This window comes from Xenopus tropicalis, chromosome 1, assembly GCF_000004195.4.
Source record: "Xenopus tropicalis strain Nigerian chromosome 1, UCB_Xtro_10.0, whole genome shotgun sequence".
Lineage (NCBI taxonomy): Eukaryota > Metazoa > Chordata > Amphibia > Anura > Pipidae > Xenopus > Xenopus tropicalis.
The window spans coordinates 59,741,328-59,767,968 of record NC_030677.2 but is presented as its reverse complement, the minus strand read 5'-3'; the positions used below and the strand labels follow the sequence as shown (position 1 = coordinate 59,767,968).

Below are 26,641 nucleotides of genomic sequence, written 5' to 3'. Positions count from 1 at the left end.
TTTGTGGGGGGGGGGGAGAATCTTTAAGGGCTTATACAAATCTGGATCAAGATTAATGGTACAAAAACAAAGCACTTTCCCCTATATGTAATAAAAGTTTGTCCAGGAGCAGTAACCCATAGCAACCAATAAGATGTTTGCTTTTAAGTAGGTGACCAGTAAAGTCTACCTGCTAATTGGTTGCTATGGATTACTGCTCCTGGGCAAATGTAGTGCATTTTATTACATAACCCCCTATGTTTTTTGGTCACAATGAACAATTTTGCCCCATCAGGTTATTACAGGTGCCAATTACAGCCACAGCACAAGGGATGGAATGGATACTCCTTACTTGCAGGTCATTTCCACATAATAATTGTACTAAGAGTTGTATTATAAATTCTGACAAACTAAACATGACGGACCAAAAATGGTCTCCAAGAACTAGATCTTTGACTACCTGAAAAACTGTAACTCAGCGCATCTGAACTCATTGTAACAAAAGTCCTGGGTTATTCAACTGAACAAGAAACTTGAAATAAAATTCTGACTATACATTAATAAAAACAGTGACTAACTGCAGCACAGAAGCGCATCATGTTCTAGACTGTAACTTTCATGCACGCAAAATGACCCAATTTATTCTGAACAAAATTACGCAGGAAAATAACATGGTCATTGCTATTTAGAAAAGCTGAAAGCTTCTGGCCTGACCTTGTATTGGTTTACACAACCTTGTGTTGGGACACAAGGCAAACAACACATACCGTAATACTGGCTTTTACTATATTTTCCTCTGCAAAAGTAGTCCATTAATGGCATAATATTAAGTGTCCTAGGTTTTTTACATTAATAAAGGGCCTGAAATGTATTGTGATAATTCCCCTGCTGCAGTGTATCTTGCAATAAGCATTTATTGTAACTACAGTATACTAAACAAGACTTTTACCCATGGCCTATTAATTATACCCACCAGCTTGTGTGTTCTGTTGGGAATTTTAAGTGCAAGAAAAAAAAATTGCAGCTCAGATGCATAGCTACAGATTTTGAAAAATCCTGAATTTGTTGGGCACATTTGACACCTTTAATAAATCACTGAACCACTTTAACCTAGAGTTCTGCCCTTCACAAGTCTAAAGCTGGTGAGTTCACATGAGATTAAATCAATCAACTCAAATGAGGATGTTAAACTGAAGTGATACAAAAACTTGCTGTCCCATTTGGTTGGGTCATCATACACATTGGTTGCTTTACACCGGAGGTCATAAAGCAATGCCAAGCCCATTGAATTAAAAACAGTTGAACCCAGGGCCATTTTAATAAATGGGCAAAAAGGGGCAGTTGCCTAGAGCCCACCATCAGACTCTCATCTGCTATAACTTTTGACTGAAGCAAAATAACAGATCTCTCATTTAAATCAGCTGAAAGAGGTCTACATAACTATTACTTTCTTTTTTGCTGTGTTACTTTCTATTAAAACAAATGCAAGAATATATTTTTAATATAAAGTGGTATTTGTCATTAGTTTTTTTTCCCAATTGTTGCTAAAGACTGTCAAGCCTACACCTAATGTATATTTCAGTAAGCACAGACTTTCCTGTATTTCCTACCTTAGTGTCCTCAAATTCTCCTGCTGGAGGGTAGTCCTATAATAAATGTACTGGAGTAGTTGTTGGGGGCAACCAATGAGAGCTTTGCCCAGGTCTACTGGTATCTGGGTTGAACCCTGTACCGTACTGTATAGACATATTTCTTTCTGAGTTGGACGAATGGGCAAATGTAATCAAAGTTAATGGGAAAAATATTTGCAATGTGAAAATGTATGCTGCGGAGTGAACACATTTTCCTTTGCTCTAAATTAATTTAGCTTTTTTGTGAATAACTGTTAGTGTTAAGGTGAAGGTGAATAACTGTTAGTGTTAAGGTGCCCATACACGTTAAGATTTCCTCGGATCTTCACCCGATATCCCCACCTACGGGTGGGCGATATTGAGAAGGGTGTAGGCTAATTCGATTTCTGGGGGCCTTTAGACACTGTAAGAAAAATTGCAAAATGTATAGTTCGCTCCGGTTCGCAGTGTATGTAATGAAAAAGTTATCTTTGCTCCAAAAGATTATGCCACCTTCCAGCATGCCTTAAAACTTGCACAATGAGCAATTTATATTTGCTGTGCAATAAGTCTAATGTAAAATGTTATATTGCAAAATGCAAACTTTTATTAACATTTCTTAACATTTTTATTATTTTCTATTACATTTCCCTTTAAGCGGATTGAAAAAAAAAAGGATGCCCTTGGACTCATTCTGAGAACCAATAATATAGCTTTTAAACACTGTTTATGTACAACTTACTCTGTGTGGTATTTTTTTTTTTTTTTTAGATCTAACAAGTGACCTTTATTGAAGTTATTTGCTTAGTTTCAAACATATCCACTTTAAAAACAAATTTGTACCTAGACAAACCAACATCTTTCTACTGTGGAAGGCCACATGAATAATTACAAATATGCAAATGCTATATTTGATGCAAATAAACCATATCTACATAATTTAAACTAAATTATTTTAATTAAAAGTATAAGTATGGTGTGTATTATATATATATATATATATATATATATAATAATACACAGATTTTTTTCAATAAATTTTTTCACTTTATTGCCAAGTCCTTGTGTGTGCGGCTCTCTGTCTATATATATATATATTATATATATATATATATATATATATATATATATATATATATATATATATATATATAATACACACACACATATAAAAAACACACACACACATATATATATACACACACGTTGGTTTGGGTTTGAGGTATCTGGTATATTTATATGATTCATAAATGTATCCTTGTAATAAAATGTATCAACAAATCAAGGTTTAAATTCTCATTTGCATATAATAAGCCAGAATATCAGTAAATAAAAGTTCTTACCAAGAGCAAACTCAAGCTTTGGGTCAGCCAAAGTTTTCTGAATCCCTGTGGACAGCAAAAAAAGGAAAACAGCAATTTAGTAATTAAAAATAGAGACTTTGCTGAAGAGCATCTTATTAGGAGTATGGTATGAATTCTTGTTAAACATCCATTAATATTTCATTTTCTGGCTGAGCAGGTTAAAAGGAGGGAAATTTGCTCATGTATATAACTTCTAAAATAAGGGAAACTGAACTGCCTTTGTAGTAATGACTTAAGTACAAGACTACCCTCTGCCTTTGACAACATATTGTACACGGGACGATCTTTTTCATTTTAACAGAGACCGCTGTGTCCAAGATGAGATAATAATTGTGCCCATTTTACCTTCTGGGCAGCATATACTAGCAGCACTACAGAACAGAAAGGCATACATTATTTCTTAACACTAGCTGTTTTGCAAAGAGGCATTTTATAAAAACATGAAAAGAAGCCTCCTGTGGTGAAAAAAGAATATCTATTTTTCTATTATATATATTTTTTTTTGCAAAATCATCTTTTTAATGTAAATTTTCCAAAAGAGAGCAGCTGAAAGGACACAACCATATACTTTATACAGTATGAAACAAAATACAAGCCTAATTGCACCTTCATACATCAGCAATAGTCAGCAGGGTGTTCATTTGTATGCTGTATACTAAAGTATTCATTTTACAGTATGTGCTTGCTCTTACATTGCTTTGATATCACATTCAGCAGCAGTATCCATTGGGTTTGGGGAAAAGCAGTTTAATTTTGAGGTGTTAAAAAGTTTTTTGTTTTTTTTCTTTTTACAGTGAGCAGTAAATCTGGGGAACTCTGACCCTGTAGTTTATAGACCTGCATGGGTCTGTTTTTTGTAGAGCCACACCAACTCGTACCCAATTACCCCCAAACCGCACCTGCCTTCCTGCATTCTTTTCCCTATTCTGGTACACCTGACCCACCCCTTGAGTATGGTCATCTAAACTGCTAGTGAAGTCACCTGGCAGCCCATTTTCGCCAGGATAAAGTAAAATTTCCAGACTTTAGACATTAGATAGTTTCAAAACAAGAGTTAAAGGCCTTTTTATTAAGCGATAGCACTTACAGGACAAGCAAAGGTATATCCTTCATTTTTAAAGTACTCCTGTTTTAAATCCCCGCATCGCTGAATTTCTCCTTCACTATACTACAGCATTTCTAGCTTCCCTTCCTTTAGAGGGGGTGATGCGCAGTGTTCCATGTTCCTCTGAACACACCAGTCCTCTGCTATTGAATGAAATGTCTCCATCACATTTAGAAGGATTTAATCTGCATTATAGCGACAGAACCAATATCATTTCTATGTGTACATGCAGCTACATGGTAAGGTATCAATGAAAATCAATATAGCGTTTTAGCACAACATACTGTACAGAGGATTATCTTTGCATATAGATGTTGGCTTGTGGGTTTTATTCTTATTTAACAAAGACAACAGGGACTGATTACCCTTTTGGAGTCAAGAAGAATATTTTCCTCCACTGATGAAAATTGGAAATGGTTTTAGATGTTTGTTTTTTCCTCTTGATCAACTAGTAGTTAGGCAGGTTTCATTACTAAAGGGGGAAATAAGTTAAAAAGTAGGCCAGTTCCAATAATAATGATATCAATCATGATAAATATAGCTTTTGCTGCTTACTAATGAAAAGATGGTAAAGCTAAAGAATTAACGAAATTACCTTCCAGGCAGGTAGCACCCCACCCCAAAAATAGCTACACCATGCAAGATAGCACCCCATCCTGCCTCTCCCTCAGTGCATTATTGCTTTTAGTAAAGATGCCACAGTGTGATATCATCAGTCCTTCCTCATAGTTTGTTGTGTGATGTCATCACCGCCCCCCCCCCCCGCTGTCAGTTGTAATTAGGCAGAAAGAAAGGGAAAGTTATTCATCAAAGAAGCAGAATAGTAGAGACATTTTGCATGGTCCAATACCTAGCAGCTTCATTGAATCCAGAGGGAAGCTGTGGCCAATTTGTTAGATTTCTGGAAGGCATAGCTGCTTGGAAAGTGATTTTTGTTTTATCTTTATAGAAAGCAGTAGATGTTTTTTATTTAGGTCTATGGTATACATGGCATTTTAATACCAGCTATTTGTGGTAGCGATTAAAATGTGGCTACTGGCCCAGCATTGCTTCTATTTCACTTTAAGCCATTATGGAGAGAACATGTGAAACTGAGATTCACAAAAAGACCCAACCCTGGTGGCCATTACTCGAACCTTGCTAAAGGGTGAAAACACAACTCTACGCACCATTATCAAAAAACTACCCAAAAGTCAGTTGGGCCTGGGAGTATTTTGGGCAAAATTTTGTCTATACTCCCTTTGATAATTATGATCAATAAAGGAAAGCCCTGGAGCTATAAACGCAGGGGGTGCATGACAAGGGATCCCATTCACCAGCAGCCACTGGTTTAGGTTTAAAGATTGGCAGAATCAGATGACTGGGTGAGAAGCATTAAGTTAGGGAGGGGGAAAGCTGGGCTGGGGGTGGAGAAGGATAGGGATATGGTCTTACGAGAGAAGCAGTTTACTTCCAATCTTCTGAACAGGTAGAAATATCTTTCCCACCCACCCTCTTTTTGCATACCTTGTGAAATGTCAGGAGTTTCCCTTCTTTATGTTCTCATATTAAATAACCAAATTTGGATGTTTTCCTGTATGCACCGTTATATTGTGGTTTCGGTAACATTATACAGTATAAATGTGAGAGTCTGCATGGTATCATTCATGTTAAATGAGTGTCAAATCCTAGATCCAGGAAATGTTTCTGATCACCATGGGGATCAGGAAGGAATTTTTTCCCCCTTGAGGCATAATTGGCACTGGCTTCAGGCTGGGTTTTTTGCCTTTTTCTGGATCAAAACAGTGGATATATGATAATGTATTTAAAGTTTTATTTGTCACAGCAGCGGTAGGACCTTGCCAGAGTACTGCAAAGGTAATCTTAGAAGAGGGAGAAAGGAGGTTCTCCTGTGACTGCATGGTGGATTGATAGATACAGACGCTACTACTGCTTGTGCTAGGTCAGGGGTAGGGAACCTTGGCTCTCCAGCTGTTATGGAACTACCAGTCCCACAATGCATTGCAGGAGTCTGACAGCCACAGTCATGGTTAATTAAGGAAAATGCTTGCTGGGATTTGTAGTTTTATCACAGCTGGAGAGCCAAGGTTCCCTACCCCAGTGCTAGGTGACAGCCTGCTTGGATTTCCTATCCGAGACACTGCAGATTCAGGACCGGCAGCAGGGCTACAAACTTCTCTCATGGTGGGAGATGCAGCTCCTGCTGGTAGTGGAGTTTGAAGCCATCCTCTCTATAGGTAGAGACAGCCTAATACTCAGTGGTGCATATAATGACATAGTGCTGATCTCAAGTCTTCAGTGAGGAGTGGCAGAGCACAGTAGCTATCTCTTATGGAATTATGGCTTTAAACAGTGTCCGCCTGGGACCCCAGGGGTCCACTAGAAAACCTCATAGCATAGGCCCCCTATCCAAACTATTTTTCCTCCTTTCTTTGCCCAACCTCATTATTCTCCTAGTCATTTTATTTACATGCTATCATCTACTGTATTCTTCCATCTATTTCTCCTCTTCATTCCCATTTAGAAATAGGGAATGACCATACAGCAGGTCATTTGGTAAAGGGCAGGAGGGCCCTCTGACACCTAGGCCCACCGGGAGATTTCCTGGTATCCTGGAGGGCCAGTCCGACACTGGCTTTAAATATTGCCTTGGGGTGAGGCTGGCATGGTCCTATTTATTTGATAAAATGTAAATAAATGCTGTGGCCATTTTACCCATTTCTGGCTCCTGGTGTTTCATTAAGGTATGTAACAATGGGGTTCGGAGGGATGGTTGAAAGCAAAGGGTAAATTGAGGAGTCCCCTTGTCATTGCTTTTCTAGTTTTCTGCCTAGCAGATACAGACAGATATAATGTAGGTATGGGAAACCAGTTAGCCAGAAAGCTTCAAATTATGGGAAGGGCATCTCCCATAGACTCCATTTCAATCAAATAATACAAACATTTTACAATTTCCATTGTCGCTGTAATACTATAATAGAACCTTGTACTTGATCCTAATTAAGATGTATTTAATCTTTATTAGAGGGGAAACAATCTTATTGGGTCCCAAGCATTCTGGATAACAGGGCCCATGGTTGTATGGCAGAATAGCAAACCAAAATTTATATTCGATTCCAGTACTTCGTTTCTGTATGTCAAATGGCCTGGTTACCTGTCATAACCGTGTGGTACAAAGTTTTAACACACAAATGTTATTTCAAGCTCCTCCCTGGCATTGCTTTGCTTCCTGTCATTATATATAAAGCAGAAGTAATACACTGAGTGGAAAGAGCTGGGAGTGGAATTAAATTATTCCCATCTACTCCCACAATGATTATCAAGACTATAGGAATGTGCCCCGGCATAAAATTGAGTTGAGTGATGTACACAAAGGATAACAGACTAATTCATTATCTCCTATTCCCACAGTGACATTTTAGAGGAAAGTTCCTAAAAAGGCTGTAGCATTGCTTTACAAAGCCATAATATCTGTGATCCTTGTACTACACTAATTTTGGAATAATAATGAAAATAAAGTAAACCATAAATTTAGACATGTTATTGCCTACTCTGGCATACTGAAATAGTTCCCACTTGTGTTGGCAACATTAGATTATGCATAAGGACACAGTGGTGAAGGTGTGCGATGTGCAGTTTTATAAAAGAAATAAGCCCTGTGCTTTGCTTTAAATAAACTAAGCTGAGGAATGTCCCTTTAAAAACTCAACAGATTATAAATGATAAGCAGAAACTATGGAGAACAGCTGGCTGGGGGATGCATTTCAGTAACAATAGAGAGCTTTAGTTCCTTAGTCATAAGGTCCTTATATTGTATCTGCAGACTGACCATGTATTTGACTAAGTGAGGAATGCCCATTCCTCTAAATATAAATCATGAAATCAGGTTACATTCGTACTACACACACTGCAGGTACAATGCCAGCAAGTTCCAGCCTTCACCCAAGATCTACTGTTTCTTAATCACAAAGCTGGTATTTTTACAGCAAATGAAGGAATAATGGCTGGGAAAGTAATTTACTCTTGTGTGTGTGTCCTTAGATCTTAATTGTCATATGTACAGATATGTACCATGCTGACACTAAGATTGCAATATCAATATTATATATATATATATTATATTCAGGTTTACCGACTCTTGATGAAACTGACCATATAGTGTGTGTTTGAATGTGATTTAGCTTCATTGGGCCAGTTACTAATGTGAATAGTGCATAATCTCTGTAAGGTGCAATGGAGCATGTTGTCCCTATATAAATGGACAATAATAATTATTGATAAAAGAAAAGAACTACTTATATAAAAATTAGACATCTATTAAAAAAATCTAGGTCTACTGGATTATTTAAGAGGCTACAGGAGAGTCAGATGCGCAAACCCAAACAGACAAGAACTTTATAAATAAACAAGAACATTTACAGCATATAGTGATGCAGGTTAATGGGGGATATACAGTATCTATATATAAAATGCCAGACACAATTTTACCTAGCTTAAAGGCATACTATTTTCATGTATAACCCAAATTTGACTCATAAGTCCATTCTTTCTATTATTTTTCCACTTTAGAGATCAGGTTTTATATATCTTTGCATTTTAAAAAAGTTCAGCAGTAGGTTTTGTCTTAACCAGAGATCTTATCCCTTGTCTGTCAGATGATAATTTATGCTGCTGTGCTTTTGCCAAACTCCAAGAAGGAAGTGGAAAGAATCATGAGTAGCAAGAAATACATTCCCCCATTGAAACATATGAAATGATGACACTTTTTACAAGCAAAGCAAATTATATTTTTTTTCAACTTCTTACTACATGTTATTATCACACATTATTTTTAGGAACTAGCAAATATTGTTATGATGGCATAATCCTTATAATATGCAAGCATGCATGGAAAAAGATTTTAAAAAATCAAAGAGAAACACAGAATAATGAAGTATAAGGAGTTTTTATGCTACTGCTGCTCGTTTTTCAAGTATACACCCAACAACGTGACTAAGCATTTTTCACAATATTTTCTGACTACAAAATTGCCCCTGATGACACTTTATGATTCATTTCCAAGCAGCAGTCTTTCTATTCCAGGCTCTGCATCTCCTCATCCGTACAAATTACGTGCATGACAGAGGCAAATGTTGCTGAAGTGGGTTGCAAAATGCCTCACGGCACACAGATTTAATAACAGATTGCAATTACACAAAACCGTCAGACAAGTTGTGTACCATAGATACTGGATACAATGAGATTGGACCCTTTAGCTTCATGTCTGTCTCCTGCTGCCAAAGTGTGTTGCTATGGACACCGGATAAGAAGTAACGAAGACAGAATTAAAACAAAATGTGCAGGGGGAAGATACAGTAAACGTGTGGAAGGAAATAATTACCTTCATTTAGTCACACATATGCCTGCACAGGCTAAACTTGTCAGAAGACAAATATATGCCAGAGCAGCCACTGAAAAGCTGCCAGATTCTATAGAGCCAGTGTAGCCAACACACATGGGGGGAAAAAAGAAAAACAGATTAGTACTATGTCCACTTTGAAGCCCTCCCTTTTGAAAACGTGCCTCCCTGGATGAGGGTTTCATTGCTAATCGGGTTAGAAAAGGTCACAGGAATCAACTCTGTTCAGAACTGTGACAAATGAGGTTTTTTTCAGAAAACACAGCAGAAGATGTGTAGCACAGACGCTGCATTATGCTTAGTATCCGGAATGTGCTAAAGTACTGTAAGGCTTTATTAGATTACTACCTGCACTATTCTGCCGAATGGGAGGCAGCTTCCTGTAAAATCCTGCTCTGGCTGCAGTGAAATGTAGATATTACACAGACTGGAAATAAGAGGCTTAGGTGGTTGTAAGACAATGCAATAAAAATATGACTGATGGTTTTAGATGAAATTCTCTCTATTTCTTTTTAGGTGGAAGCATTATTACCCTACACAAGTCCTGCTGATTTTGCCCCAGAAAGTGTTAAAGCCCCAAACTGGGGAAGAACATGAAAGCATCTTGGGTCCCGGAAAAAGCCAATCGGAAACTTTGTAAGGGTCCCTGCAGTTCTCCCCTGCATTGCCAGAGCATCCTTTGTAAGAACTTCTCTCTGTAGCGTTGTATCCACTGAAAACAAGCCTTTTTATGTAACACAAAAGCTGTACAATGTGTTTGTGACAGCGCAAGCTGTTTTTATCCCCATTCAAGTAACATACTGTGTAGCAAGCTGAAAGCAATCAAGGTTATGCTGATCATCAGTTTAACCACTAAGATGCCAAGGCAGATTATAATCACAATGCACTAAAGATCTTTTATTGGAGACAGGTTAAAGGTGCCGTTTGCAACTACAAGACCACACACACCATCACAATGAAGGAATGACATGCTGCTAAGATCTTGCACTTACTTGCTGTGTCTTGCCCCACAGGATTCCCCCCTTCAGCAGGGAAAATTAGATTCTGGGCTACATCCAAGGCTTGTTCCTCTTTGATTTCCATTATTAATGCTCTGACCAGTGTAATTCCACCTCGCAATATTTCAGAGTTTGCTTGATTGAACGCCTCTGCCCAAGATTCACAGTCTACCGTCGATGTTGCTTCAAGGTACAGCTCTTCCTCTTCACTGAAAAAATCTGCAGGAAACAGCAATACAGTTTCAGCTACCTAAACAGTGAAAGGGCAGGTAGGATAGCACATCAGAAGTGATGCTGTGCTTAATACAGACCATTATACATTTATCTTCCCTGTCAGTGGAGCGCACACCTCGAACCTCTCCAGAATCAATCCCCTGTTGCTTCCCGTTCAGTGTGCTGCAAAGTCCAAGCTCCACAGCAAAGCTCCCAAAGCAATTAAGGCATTGAAAAACTAGGTGGCAGAATTAGCAAACTGAAATGTGAAATCCTTCTCTGGTGTGGATCTCGCAGCCCGGCTGGCAGCTACTGGGGCTGCAAAGTTTAACAAGAATTCAATACATTAGCCGTGGTAGCAGTCAGCAATCTGACAAAGGGACCAGAGGGACTCACTGAGGGGAATGTGTCCATCATCTCCTCTATTAGACCTGTCTTTTATGCTAAGGCTCCCTTCCATCCATGCCACAGCGCAGCTCATCAGTTTGTGGAAATAATTTAGAATGACACAGCTTCTCCGTCAGTAGGCAACAGGTTGTATGAGGGATCTGCAGACCTCATTACTGCCCATGGTGTCAGTTGCAGTTATGACAGATAAAGGTTCTAATTGTTTCATGTCGTAAACTCAGGAAATAGCATTTTTAAGAAGAATTTTCTTTATTGCTAAATCAATGGGACATAGTAAGCACTGTAAAATGTTTATTATCGGGGTGGTCCCATACATGTGATTATGTAGAGGAAATGATTTTCAATTCCCTTAAAGGAGACATGCTCCTGTGTGAACATATACAAGAAAATGTGCTCTGCCATATTTCTTGTGCCAATGGATTCTTTTAAAATTTATACAGTACAATAGCAGTATTGTCTTCCCACTGCTCTCTCTATAGCATGTCTCAACCAAAGCAATACAAAAATTCTGCTCATTGCAAATGCAAAGCTTTAGATAGGCAAACAAGTCTACATTTATACACTGCTATATATTTATGGGAAATTAAATCAGCATATACCCTGACTACAAACTGGAAAAGTTTCACTTTTAAGGAAATATCTTAGTTAATAACTCAAGAAATTGTCATTTGCACAAAGACCAAGCATATTAATCTGAAAGAAGAGGGGAAAGAATATGTAAATGAACAATCTTCTATAAAAATTATTTACATACTGTGCAAATCTTTTGGAATAAATGATTATAATATATATATATATATCTCAATAAACACAAACCTGCAAAGCCATTTGTATGTAAATATGCATGATAAATATTTCTAACATGATTCTAGAATCGAAGTAACTTGATTTCTGGAAAGACAGTTGGCTCCAATCCAGCAGAGTGTATTTAGCCAGTTGGAGATTAGTAGCGGCATATCATTTAGGGATACAGCTGGCTTTCACTTCATGTACTTCTACATCAGACAATGGCTTTCTCTCCCTTGCTTTGCCTTTCTCTCCTGTGGTCAGTTAATAGGGGATTTTGACAGTCTCATTAAAGTGGCCCGTGCATTAAAAATTGAAGAGCTCATAATGTGCATGCTTTTTGCCTACTGTGCATACTGCAGTAAGCCATTCTTGCTAAGATACATCATGGGTAAGTATCCCATAGCTGATAAACAGAGAAAGTATTGTACGTTCATTTTTTTTTTTTACAGAGAGCAAATACATGCTAACTGTATTCTTTCCCACTCAAAATAGATAGAAATACTGGAAACCCGTTATCCAAAAAGCTCTGACTTATGGGAAGACTATCTCCCATAAACTCCATTTTAATAAAAATAATGAACATTTTTAAAAATGATTTCCTTTATCTCTCTTAAAATAAAACAGTACCTTGTACTTGATCCCAGCTAAAATATAATTATTCCTCACTAGAGGCAAAACAATCCTATTGGGTTTATTTTATATTTACATGCTTTTTTAGTAAATGTAAAGCATGTTGATCCAAATTTCAGAAAGACCCTTTATCCAGAAATCATGAACATTCTGGATTACAGGTCCCATGCCCTATATAGGTGAATTCCCAAAAAACTAGTCCATTCAGATTGTATATCTTTTTGGACACTTGAAATTTCCTTTCAATCTTTCAACAGTAAATTAGTTTGTTTGAGGGGTAAGGAACCTTTCTACAATATTTACTGCTGCCATTTAAGCACAATTTAAGGCTGGTTACTGTGGGGGGGGGGGGGGGGGGTTATTTTGTATGCAATCAAACACCTTCCTTTCACTGGGCTATGGACAGAGCTAGAAGAGTAACACCACCTTCCAGTATCATAAGACTTTTACTAAGATCCAACCCAAAACAATGGCCCATGACACAAAACACAGCAAAGTGTAGAACATATGTCAAAGGCCCCTATTATTTCAAACCAGCCTTAGCAAAAAGCACTCAGAGGTCTATGAAAAGTTGTAACCTTAAAGTGCTTTATAGCTCAATGCAATCATTAGGCCTGTAAATGATCCCTACAAATGCATTATCACATGAAGTACAGATCTTACTCATCCCAAGCCCTCAACTGACTTAATGGGAGTTATTTATGACCATGGACTGAGACACATAATTGAGTAAAATTGGTCTTCTGGTATGGACTGTCACAGTATTTGGACACAGGTTATTGCAGTGCAGCTTAACCTGGATAAATGTTAAAATGAAATAGCTATCACTTATGCATGTATCTGCAGATTAGAAGCCTCTAGTCCTTAGAGTTTATGGAGCACCTTTGTTTTTTTTGGAGCAAGCAGCTTATGTAACAATACATGAAATGGAAATTCCCTGGCATGAGAATCAAGGTCTTGCTGAACCCAATGGCTTCACCTCTGATTTCAAACTGGCTACAATCATAGCCTTAAAATGGAATTCGGTTTCATTAAATAGAAAAGAGTTGAACTGCAAACTGTTGTAGAGTACTATAAAAATGTACATATTCATTTTGTGAACAAAGTAATACTGATCAAATTATTTATAAATCCTGTCTCTGTAAGTCTGACCAGGACTTGTAATGGAACCTAACGTTAAGCCTCAACTAGAATGCAGGTTTAAGAATTGATTTAACAACTTCACAGGCAACATTTTCCTAATCTGTTGAGCTTTTATATGAAAAACATTAGTTTAGTTTAATAAGAATTTTTTTTTTTAACTTTGCCTGTTTATTAAACAACAACCTTTAAAAGAAATGCTCTATTCTAATACTCGAGTGGCACAACTTTGAACCTGGAGTTTCACATAGCCCTATATATAAAGATCTAGGACATTTGCCAAGATATAGAATGGATTTCACAGCTGAAACCTGGCAAAATCCCATTATTTGGGAGAATGAATATTTTCTCTTTGGCACAGTGAGAGAAGAAGGCACTAGTATTTTGCTACCTGGCAATAATCTGTCTAAAGTCGTTAAAACTCTACTGAAATGATGAGATTCCAATAACATTTTACAACTTGAACAGGATTTCCATCACTACTTCAACAACTTTTCACTTCTGGTTTAAAGTGGATATACCTAGTGGGGCTCATTTAAAGGGGAACTCCAACCAAACAACTTTTCAAACAACTTTGAAATATACATTAAAACACATGCAGCCTTTTCATGATTTTTAATGTAATGATATGCTTTGGAACAGTTCCCTAAGCCTGCCCCCCCTGTTCTCTTGCTGATCTGACTTACTACTTTGACACTCAAATAAAATTTACAATCTACATTCAATCTACATTCACCCTGCATCCTCCAGAGCCCATAATTGCCTGCATATGTAATGTCAATAAGAAAAAAAAAAACATTACAGTGCAATGCATTATGGGTTATGTAGTTCCTGTGTGCTGTCTGTAAGCTGCTACAATTTGTAACATCAATGTTTTAGCCCCTCCTCCCCTGCCCTGATTTCAAATGAGAAAGAAAAGATCTGCTTTGCAGCTGGATTTCTGAATATAAAAATGGTATTTATTCATACATTTTGAATGAACAGATTGCATTAATATATTAGGGGTTTCTGTATTTTGTGGGGCTCGTTAACAAAAGTTTGGTTAGGAAGCCAGAGTTCCTCTAAGTGATGCAGAGTTCAAAGCAGGTACTGCTGTTCCCACTTCTCTGGTAAAATAATTAGTAAACCAGAGGCAGAGCTTTCTGCAGGCTTAAAAACACACTCTAACATCTGCTGCTTGTCCCTCACTAGTCCAACTGTAATTACAGGGTCCCCTGTGGGGATAAAGGTGGAAATTTCCTTACAGGAATATGGGGCAAGCACAATATGCCTATTGCTCAGGGAATGCCTGGATCTCACCTCCTAGCATGCCCAAAGGGAAAAGCAGGTGATGCAAAATAGTGCAGAAAAAGTATATATAGCACCAGAAACCTAAAGCTGCATTTTATCCAAGTCTGAGTATTTTGTATCCAAATTATTGCCCAGACAGTTTGTGTATGCAAGGAGAAACATCTTAGGTGGAGTTCTGTTGTACAGGAATGGGATCTATTATCCGGAGACCCGTTATGCAGAAAGCTCCAAATTACAGAAAGGCCATCTACCGTAGACTTTATTTTAATCAAATAATTTAGATTTTAAAAAGTTTTTGTAGTAGACTTTAGGTATGCAGACCCAAATAACAAAGACCCTTTACCTGGAAAACCCTGAGCATTCTAGATAACAGGTTCCATACTTGTACCACAATCTACATACTGGAATAATCATATCACAAGATCTTGCTTTGCGTTGAAGATGCAACCAGTCCTTTAAAGAATTCACAATAGAGAAGCACTTCATGGAATCTTTTGATACATTACTGTCAGTCTGCTATATAAAGATGTCAGTAGGGCTGGATTTACACAGCCATCTGAATAAGTAAAGCTTCCTGTCATGCTACAAAGCATAAAATGTCCCTGGTTCATAAAGACAGTATTGAACCAGGCAGCCAGCATTGTCCCCGACAGGGCTTGTCTTGTTCAAATAGACCAGGTCAGTATTAAGGCAGGTCAATCTGGTAAAAAATACTTTACCCCCAAAAGTGCCCTTAAATGTTCTCAACTAGCCCATCTAAATAATTTCTTGCAAATGAGATTAGAGTAAATTAATTTAAGACATTCCACAGACCTAGAGCCCTTATCAGTGAAGTGATGTCTAATTTTGGACCTGTTTGTGGCCTCCTATAAACCTACCATATAAGAACTTAATGGGTTTCTGTGTTTGCTAGCAAGTTAGGTTGTACTCCATTAGGTTTCACTGCTATTCTGTTGAATCATAACCCAATGATTACGAATAGTGATGAATGAATCAGTCCCGTTTTACTTTGCCGAAAATTTTGTGAAACTGTTGAAAGTATGACAAAACGGCGAAAACTTCACGAAATCTGGCTACTGCGCAACTTTGACATGCGCAACTTTTTTTTGCCATGACCACGCTTTGTTTGACTCAACCCCAACATTTTCCACACCCTGCAATTTTTGTTGCACCAAATTTTTGGGTAGTTTTGCGCAAAAAAACCTCGTCAATGGCGAAATGCGGAATTTTTCAGTGAATCCATACCTGCCAAAATATTTTGCTCATCGTGAATTACTACATTTTTTTTGGCTTACTTGCTTTTGATTAAAGCTGTTTTTGTTTAGTGAAACAATTCCTGTGTGTACAGTGGCGCTACTGTAAACTGGTTATTTTTGCCAGACCCAAAATACAGGAAAAATATTTCAGGCCAGTAATCTAAAGCTGTTGGAATCTATAAAGGATGAACATGTATCAAAATTAGACAGCACCGTATTGTAGCTTCTGTTATCCATCCATATAGAGTAAATCTCTACAGGAGTTGGCTAAACTCCACAAACTAAAAGTAGCATCAATGCAAGAAAAGGTTCCTGTTTTGAAATACAACAGTAATATGTGGGTTATGCAGTAAAGCAGCAGGGAATGCAAATCATGCACTAGACTGCATAAGAAGAGCTATTAGTAGCAAGATAGAGGTTATACTGCAACCTCACTATTCTGCTCTATTTGATATATTCCTGTGTTGGCTCTAACCTTTATACATTTTTCATTAGTTGCTTTTATGGTTTTAAAGAGAAATTTACCCCCCTTTTTTGCCATGAGCTGATTCTGTTTGGCTTTGTGCATAAACACTATCTGAACTGACAGACACACCAGATTCTACAATTTTAAAGGAAACCATAATACTCATACAAGCCATTTTCCAACATACTTTAGGCTCACAGTGTTATGCATCCCCTCCCTCACCTAGTTCCATTGTAAAGTGATGGGCGGTGTACAGATTCTCTAGAAATCCATTGCATCACAAGGTAAGGGGGTGGTTGCTTGACACTGTTATCCTAAGCGGAGGGGGTTGGGAAAAGGTTTGTACAAGTATCATGGTTTCTTTCTAATTCAAAATATAAGACATTTTTCTAGTTTTGATGCAAAAGTTGCTGACATAAATGTATTAAAGGGGAACTCCGGCCTCCGAACCAAAGTTTGTTAACAAAGAAACTTCTAATATACCCATCACTGAAACCTCTAATGTATTTTATCTGTTCATTCAAAAGGTTTGAATAAATACCATTTTTATATGCTAGAATCCTTCTCTTACTGTATCTTTTGAAATCCTCTCAGGGGAGGAGGGACTAAAACATTAATCTTACAAATTGTAACAACTTCTCCACAGCTTACAGGCTGCATGCAGGAAATACATAACCCACAATGCATTGCACTGCAATGTTCCTTTCCTTAATGATATCACGTGGGCAGAGAATTGTGGGATTTGGAGTGATGCAGACTGAGGACAGTCACCTATTATTACATTTTATTTGAGTGTGAGTTCTCAAGTAGTCAGTCCGTAGTCAGCCAGATCAGCAGGGGAACAGGGGGAGAGGCTTAGGTCACTGTTCCAAACTATATTATTACATTAAAAATCATTAAAAGAGTGCATATGTTTTACTGATGTACTGTATATTGCAAAGTTACTTGCAATTATGTTTACTACAAAAAGCCTAAAATTGTATTTAGGCGGATTTCCCCTTTAAATATACATTGCATCCGCTGTACGTTAGAGTGTAAGGGGATACAAATACGGTGAATAACTTACATCTACATACAATAATATCTCACGGATACACATTGTAGACTTTGCATAGTGTTAATTTATTAGGATGGCATAGTTTAAAAAAAGCTTGCAGTCTGCAGCACTCCCTCAATACGGTTTGCTGCATGTAGTCATATTAGCTACAGCTGTATATGGCATTAATATAGAAAAAAAATTAAATGACTCTGCACTGTATTATTTCCTTTGTGCTTTTTTGTATATATGTGAGTGTGTCTTTTAATTCAGATATAGATCTCTTTAATATCAATTAAGTGCATTTATAAGGCTATAGCATGCCTACCTAGCCCCGCCATTCTTTTGCTTTTCCATTAGGAGGAGTATTTAATAAATTAGAGATGGTAGGCATACTAGGTGGCTATGAATTCCTGTATACATGTCGGTAAATTGCTATTCAACTGTGAAAGCACAGGTACAGCAAATAGTCTTTAGGCATTAGACACACATTGAGTAGCCATTTTCAGTTAAAAAGTAAAGGAAACAAACCCCAGATAAGAATAACAAATTATAACAAGCTCTATGCTCAGCCACTGCACCTTGTCACAAGCCTGTTGATTTGAGTCTGAGGAATTACAAGGTAGAAGATGTTAAGGAGGGGTTATTCCCTAGTGAGTGACTACGAGAATCAGATAGAGTAGCCCTGACCAGTGAGGCAAATCCCCCTATAATATCACATAATAGTCTTGTCACATGCTTCTCAGAATACCCAGGTGTACTGGTGATGCCAGACACTTATAATTTCTTTACAATGATAATTGTAATTAGTTTATACATCTATTTAAAGTGTTAAATCAGAAAAATATGCTTGTGTCTACTACAGAGGGGCGAGCCACCTGGGATGCACTTCAAATGCTCATTCCAGCATTCAGAAATTTTGACTTTCACTATACAGCAGCCCAAAGCAACAGAACCGCAGTTTTCTCCCAAAACAACTTCTTGGCAGCAAACAGGCATTTTTATTAGTGAACTGAATTTCAATTATGGCAGGCACTCCAAGAGATCACCTCCGACCAGACTTGTAAAATCAAAAATGATTTATGCTAGAAACCACAGCATAAGATCGGGCTTACATGTTCAGTGCTGTACCCAGATTTTACTCATTATAGGTATATGATTTTAAAAGTCTGGTTTGGGGTGATGATCACAGAGTCCCTTGCAATAACTGCAATTTAATTCTTCCACTACTTAAGATGCAGGCTCAGGGCAGTGAACCTTTGTCCTTAATATACAATTCATAAGAAACAAGTCTCCATAATGTAAGTATTGTAATTGGTGATTACCTGCAAGAATTTTAGTAACACTGGGCACACACTATCTGATCTGACTGAATCCAGACCCCTGGACTATTTACAACCCACCCTAATAAACCTTAATTACTTTCACTATCTTCACAAGTTATCTCTATCTGTAACTTCCTAATTTATTGCTTGTAAACACTTCTCTTTGATCTATCAGTATAAATGTTGTGCCATTTCAGTTCTCATTTGTATTTTGCCTGATGAAGGGGCCTTAGAGCTCCGAAAGCTTGCAATGTATTTTTATTGTTAGCCAATAAAGGTATCATTTCTACAATACTCTTGTATTTGTGTTTTGTTGTTGTTTTTTTTTTTATTATTATTATTTTTGACACTGGCTAACACGGTACTACAGTTTTTGTTTTGTGAGAAACACTGGGAAAACATATCTGCTGGTAATAAGAAAGACAGGAACGCATGGTACACACTATAGGGGGGGGGAATTTACTAATGATTTTGCACCAAAATGCGATTTCATAGCAAAAAAAAAACCAAACCTTTTTTCCCCCCCCAGTTTATTATGCAACAAATCTGAAAGCAAAAAGCTAAATCTGTGGAGATCAGGGGAATCAGGGTCAATAGCAAGTGTCCTTAAACCTGGAAGATCTTTCTATGTTCATGGTTTTGCCATTTGTGTGAGTCTATCTTTAAATGAAAAGTTCACTGTAAAAATTAAACTGGTTAAAACAAAATAAAAAAATATTTTCAATATAGTTAGCCAAATATGTAAAGGTTGGAGTGGGTAGATGTCCAACATAATGGCCAGAACACTACTACCTCAATTACAGCTCTCTAAGTCAGTGACTTAAAGGAACAGTAACACTAAAAAATAAAAATGTTTTAAAATAATTAAAATATAACGTACTGTTGCCCTGCACTGGTAAAAGTTGTGTGTTTGCTTCAGAAAGACTACTATAGTTAATAGAAATAGCTGCTGTGTAGCCACGGGGGCAGCCATTTAAATTGAAAAAAGGAGAAAAGGCACAGGTTACATAAGAAGATACCAGATAAACTGTGTAGAATACAATGGGAATCTGTTACTTATCTGTTATCTGCTTAGTAACCTGTGCCTTTTCTCCTTTTCTCCTTTTTTAAATTTAAATGGCTGCCCCCATGGCTACACAGCAGGGTATATATATATATAAACTGCAGTAGTGTTTATGAAGAAAACACACAACTTTTACCAGTGCAGAGCAATAGTACATAATATATTAATTATTTCTATACACTTTCATTTTTTGGTGTTACTGTTCCTTTAAGAGGGGGGGCATATGGAACATAACGGTTTAGTTAGATTGCATTTAAACCTGACCTGTGTGCTCACAAACTAACTGAACAGTTATGTCCCATGTGGCCCCCCTAAAGTCTGACTAACTAAGAGGTTTGAGAGCTGAAAGCAGTGTTGTGACTATTATGTCTGACATCTGCTCACTCCAGCCTTTAGAGATTACATTTTTGCCTAACTAACTATATTACTAATACAGTATATCTATTAATATCTATTTTACCCAGTTTCATTTTTACACTGAACTGTTCCTTTAAGATGACTGGTGGGTCTTTATGGAGGTTCCAGAGTGTCTCAGTCTTGTGGAAACCAAGTCATCTGGTGTTTGCTCCTGTACCTTATGGTCAGTCAGGGGTTTTGTCACCAAGTGACAGGGGACACTTGGTAATAGCTGATGGCACAGCAATAATATTGTGTTATAGTTGAGTAATTATAGTAAGCCCTTATCAAGGGGAGCCAAAAAGAAATTCCTTATTTAACTACCAGTAGTAGTTTTAGGTTTCTTCTTATAATCCAATTAGTTTTCAGTTCATAACTACCCCTGGCCTCTCTGTCGGCTTCTTGTTCCATGCTAGGTATGGGGAAAGTAAGTGTTTTTCCTTCATGGTGAGCGAGGCTGGGCTACCGGGTAGATGAGAAACTTACTGCTGAGTGGTTCCTGCATAGAAGCACATATAATTAGTAGAAGAGGCAGGGAGAGTGGATTGCAGAGGAGTTAAACACAGACAAAGAAAACACAGGAACAAAATTACCAGGGGGCTGAAATAAGCAGCATGCATTTAGCTACTTGTTTTTCTCTACGTGGAAGTAAAAATTTCAGCAGTCTGTCTTTCATATTCATTTTTATATTGTGTTTGTTTTTATATTATTATTTTTGAGTCCTATCAGTCTTTGTCTTCGTTTTCTGTCCCAGACTGTGCCTACCTTGTTGTTTGTTCTTATGATGCAATAAAAGATGGCAGATATTGAAGATATTTTACTGTTTGTCTTCAGTTTAGCAAACCAACTCCCATGGAGCTAGAATAAATTGGCTGCAAAAGTTTTTTGTTCACTGTCAGAAGCAATAAGTCTTAAATGCTGAATTGCATACAGTAGTTTGGTAACAACGTTATTCTATTACTGAACACACAATAGTATCTTTGGAAGAATTGATCTTTAGGACACTAAAGAACTGCATTGATTTAGTGCACCTGTACAAGATATTTCTTTATGAAAAACATGAAGGACCTTTCTAATTCAAATGTGAGTGCATTTAATCTAGACAACATTATTTTTACACATGTACTAAATGTGAATTGAATTTTGTAGTGTAATATTACAAAAGATTTCAAGTAAAGGTACTGTGTTAACCAGTGAAAAAGTACAATATGGTATGGAGGAGGGGACTTTGACCCCTAAAATGCTGTGCATGCTATAATCCAGGGATCCCCAACCTTTCACACCTGTGAGCCACATTCAAATGGAAAAGGTGTTGGGGAGCAACACAATCATGAAAGAATTGCCTGGGGGTGCCAATGAGAGCTATAATTGGCTATTTGGTAGCCTATATGTGGACTGGTAGCCTACAGAATGCTCTGTTTGGCTTTACACTGGCTTTATATGCAATCAAAACTTGCCTCCTAACAAGAATCTCAAAAATAAGCACCTACTTTGAGGCCACAGGGGCGATATCCAAAAGGTTGGTGAGCAACCCGTTGCTCACGAACCACTGGTTGGAGATCACTGCTATAAACTTTCTGCACCATATAATAAAGGTTTTAGATTTATTGAGAAGGAACACTTGCTGCAAATCTTATATGCACTGAAGCTGCACAGTGGGCAGACTGTGGAGGTTTGGAGCTCCCATATTAGAAATGAGACATGATATTAGACATGATAACTATGTATAAATATATAAAGGGATCATATAATAACCTTTCTAATGTTTTATTTACCAGTAGGTCCTTCCAACGGATACGAGGGCACCCACTCCATTTAGAAGAAGGGAGGTTCCATTGAAATATTTGGAAAGGTTTTTTTACCGTGAGAGCTGTGAAGTTGTGGAATTCCCTCCCCGAATCAGTCGTACTGGCTGATACATTATATAACTTTAAGAAGGGGCTGGATGGATTCTTAGCAAGTGAGGGAATACAGGGTTATGGGAGATAGCTCTTAGTACAAGTTGATCCAGGGACTGGTCCGATTGCCATCTTGGAGTCAGGAAGGAATTTTTTCCCCTCTGCGGCAAATTAGAGAGGCTTCAGATGGGGTTTTTTGCCTTCCTCTGGATAAACTAGTAGTTAGGCAGGTTATATATAGGCATTATGGTTGAACTTGATGGACGTATGTCTTTTTTTCAACCCAACTTACTATGTTACTATGTTAGCAGGGATATGGAAAATTATCTATATAAAACCCAGAGTAACGCTATGGAAAGCCATGGCAAGAACAGGGGTACGAAAGAGAAAAATTATCAAGGGGATGTTATGGTATCATGCAGAGCATCACACTTGTGATAATAACACATCTCCTCAACCTCTCTGACTGTGTTTAATTATAAGGGCATATGCTTTTCTGCTGAACACAAGTCTGTTAAAGAAAGTCTGCTAAAGAAATACCCTAAAGTTAGGGTCCACAATAGACTTTATTCAGGCACAGCGGTGAGCCAAACCAGCTTGTGTCGGTACAGTATAGAATGGTGCTATATATTCTCAGTCAGTATGAAATAATTAAGAGAAACTGTAAACAGATGGGTGATTATACTAGTAATAGTTATAGTTACATCGTTAGTTTGGGGTTAAAAATGAAGCGATGAAGTGCTACTTATGCATGCAGCACTGTACTGTAGAATACATTAATACAATCGGGGTAAGATAATAATAGATAAAAACAAAGTATAACAATAAATACAAGATACAATTGCAATAAATTGAGTTCAAGAAGATGGAGGTCCCTGCCCCCTAGAGCTTACAATCTAGATCCTGTGCAGAATATATTAGAACTTGTGAGTCTTTTCTGCTACAAATCTGCTATGACAACGTAAAAATTTTTTTTGATGCGGGTGGGGAAGACAACTCTGAACTAGGATACTGTAAATGGGTAATTCTATGAAAGATGGGTTAGATTAGGTAGTGGGCATTGTAAGGGAAACTGGGGGTGGAGACTTGGGTGGGGGTTATAAATGATAGAGAAAAGGAAAACGTGGTTCATTAGTACTTTTTTTTAGTGTATACAGTTGAGAAGTTTTAAAACCCACCAAATAGGGGCTCAGCTTCGTCTAGCAGGTACATAAAGATTTACTACAAAGGAATATGAACAAGGCACCGGGACCAGATGGAATACACCCTTGGGTATGGAGAGGGCTTAGTGCAGTTTTAGCCAGGTCTGTATTTCTGATATTCTCAGACTCGCTTTCATCTAGTATAGTACCTATGGATTGGAGGAAAACTGCTGTAGTTCTAATATTTAAAAAGGGATTATGATCTCAGCCTGGCAATTATAGGTCAGATCATGCTGCACTACACTGATGACATCCCTTAAAGTTCAACCACCCCCAATCTTTCTGACACAAGCTCACTTACTGTCTGAACCTTTATATGAGCCCAAATGATAAGTGCATGCAAATAGGAAATGACACTGATCTAGAACATGATCAGCAAAATTAAGATGTTTGAAAACCCATTTAAACAGAAATACTTGCAGGAACATACAGTAGTTTTACATAGACATAGCGTGTGGCACTTTATTCACAATTTGAAATCTATGTAAATGAAATGTACTTTGTACTTTCACATAGTTTCTAGGTCCCCCCTCCCCCTTCATATGGAGTGAATGCTCTCTTGGCTAGAGATATCAGATAGGTTAATTGATCATTGTCTAACCTATCTTCATTATTCACACTGACAAATTGCTAATACTGTTTCCTTACTTTTGTAGACGTTCCACAATGTTTTAGTTCTAGTAAAAAAGCGGTCTTTATAGTAACTACAGTATAGTAAATCTAAATCAACTTTTAAGATCTATTGTGAGGCACATAAGTATTTGATCACCCTGCGATTTTTAAAGAATGTATTTGTATTGCACTGCGGCACATAAGTATTTGAACACCTGAGAAAATCAACAGGGATTTTGGCCAACTCCTCCACACAGATCTCCTCTAGATCTGTCAGGTTTCGGGGCTGTCGCTGAGCAACACAGAGTTTCAGCTCCCTCCAAAGATTTTCTATTGGATTTAGGTCTGGAGACTGGCTAGGCCACTCCAGAAACTTGATATGCCTCTTACGGAGCCACTCCTTGGTTATCCTGGCTGTGTGCTGTCATGTTGGAAGACCCAGCCACGACCCATCTTCAGTGCTCTCTGACTGAGGGAAGGAGGTTGTTGCTCAAAATCTCAGTGCAGTCGCCCTGTCCCCTTCGCAGAAAAGCACCCCTAAAGCATGATGTTGCCACCCCCATGCTTCACAGTAGGGATGGTGTTCTTGGGATGCAACTCATCCTTATTTTTCCTCCAAACACGGTGAGTTAAGTTTAGACCAAAAAGTTCTACTTTGGTCTCATCTGACCACATGACTTTCTCCCATGCCTCCTCTGGATCATCCAGATGGTCATTGGCAAACTTCAGACGGGCCTGAACATGACTTGAGCAGGGGAACCTTCCGTGCAATGCATGATTTGAAACCATGACGGGCGTAGTGTTCTACCGACAGGGACCATTGAAACTGTGGTCCCAGCTCTCTTCATGTCATTGACCAGCTCCTCCCTTGTAGTTCTGGGCTGATTCCTCACCTTTCTTATCATCAGTGATACCCCACGAGGTGAGATCTTGCATGGAGCCCCAGTCCTAGGGAGACTGACAGTCATCTTTAGCCTCTTCCATTTTCTAACACTTGCTCCAACAGTTGATCTATTTTCACCAAGCTGCTTGGCAATGGCCCCGTAGCCCTTTCCAGCTTTGTGGAGGTCCACAATTTTGTCTCTGGTGTCTTTTGACAGCTCTTTGGTCTTGGCCATGGTAGTAGTTGGAGTCTGACTGAATATGGAATGGACAGATGTCTTTTAAGAGCTTAGACAGGTGCTACTAATTTAGATCAATGAGTGGAGTAGAGGTGGACTTTTTAAAGGCAGAGTAACAGGTCTTTGAGAGCCAGAATTCTTGCTGATTGCCAGGTGTTCAAATACTTATGTGCAGCAGTGCAATACAAATAAATTCTTTAAAAAAAAAAAAAAATTCTTTAAAGTGATTTGATTTTTTTTTATTTAAAATGCTGTCACTCACAGTGGGAATGCACCTACAATATGAATTTCAGACCCCTCCATGATTTCTAAGTAGGAGAACTTGCAAAATCACAGGGTGTTCAAATACTTATGTTCCTCGCTGTAGGTAGACTATAAGGCACTTCATGCTTTTCAAGGTGTTTTTTCCCCCATAACCTATAGCATATATGTAAACTGGATACTCAAGTTCAGAAGGGGGTACTGCTTCTAAACCCATAGAGGCACATATAGAGGGGCATTTAACAACATTTGAATATTTGTGTCTACATTTTTCAACAAAAACAACAATTCACAAACACTCACAAATTCAAATTATATTTTCAAAAACCCAAATGTTTAGTATTTATAAAGCACAACAAAACTTGGAAACTCAGATGTAAAACTTCTACATGAACTCACAAGCTTTTAGATGCGGAAATCAAAGTTTTTCCAGTTTTCTTTTGAACTTGTAAACCTCACACAAGCTAGGTATGAGATGTTTCCACAATTTTATTTAATCAACTTTTTTATATTTTTAATAAATAAGTAGAGATGAGCAAATTTGTCCCATTTCACTTCGTTGGAAAATTAATGACGCTGTAAAAAATTGTGCTCATTACTAAAATAAAGTATAAAATAAACCTCACAAATTTGAATAAATAGGCCCAATAGTGTAACCATAGAGCAGGAATTCAACTGCTGTTTAATTGTTATCACAAACCATATTTGAAGAAAAAAAACACTTTAAACTTTACCTTACAGAACACAAATGCATGCAATTCCTACAACTGGAGGACCTTGCAGTTCTTGGAAGGGCTGAAACTGAAGGTCAAGTTAGGGCGAGATTTAGGGTGAGATTTAGGGGGTTGTACTAATACACAATCCTGATATTGTGAATGACTGACTGATATCCCAGTGTTTTCTTATATCTGTAACCCTGTTATCACTTAAGGGAGCTTGAAGCAAAAACTTCAGTATCCACTGAGGTAGGGGACTTCCCTCATATTTCTCTGCACTTTTGTGCCTATGTCAACAACTATGCCTCATAGGTTTATTGTATCTGCACAGCCTATGAGAAAACCAATAGCTGCCCATGCTATGG

At 37.8% G+C, this 26,641-nt stretch overlaps 1 protein-coding gene across 5 annotated transcripts in view; it reads right to left on the bottom strand.

Annotated features, from left to right (window-relative positions):
- The window catches only part of inpp4b (inositol polyphosphate-4-phosphatase type II B), a 351,939-nt gene that overhangs the window by 318,630 nt on the left and 6,668 nt on the right, over positions 1 to 26,641 (bottom strand). For all 5 annotated transcript variants that reach the window (XM_031895514.1, XM_012955594.3, XM_012955592.3 and 2 more), the window contains exons 2-3: positions 10,449 to 10,673; positions 2,933 to 2,977 (exon numbers count right to left, since the gene is read on the bottom strand). In XM_031895514.1, the coding sequence (XP_031751374.1) occupies positions 2,933 to 2,977; positions 10,449 to 10,539 (136 nt within the window). In that variant the 5' untranslated portion in view covers positions 10,540 to 10,673. The remainder of the gene's footprint in view (positions 1 to 2,932; positions 2,978 to 10,448; positions 10,674 to 26,641) is intronic.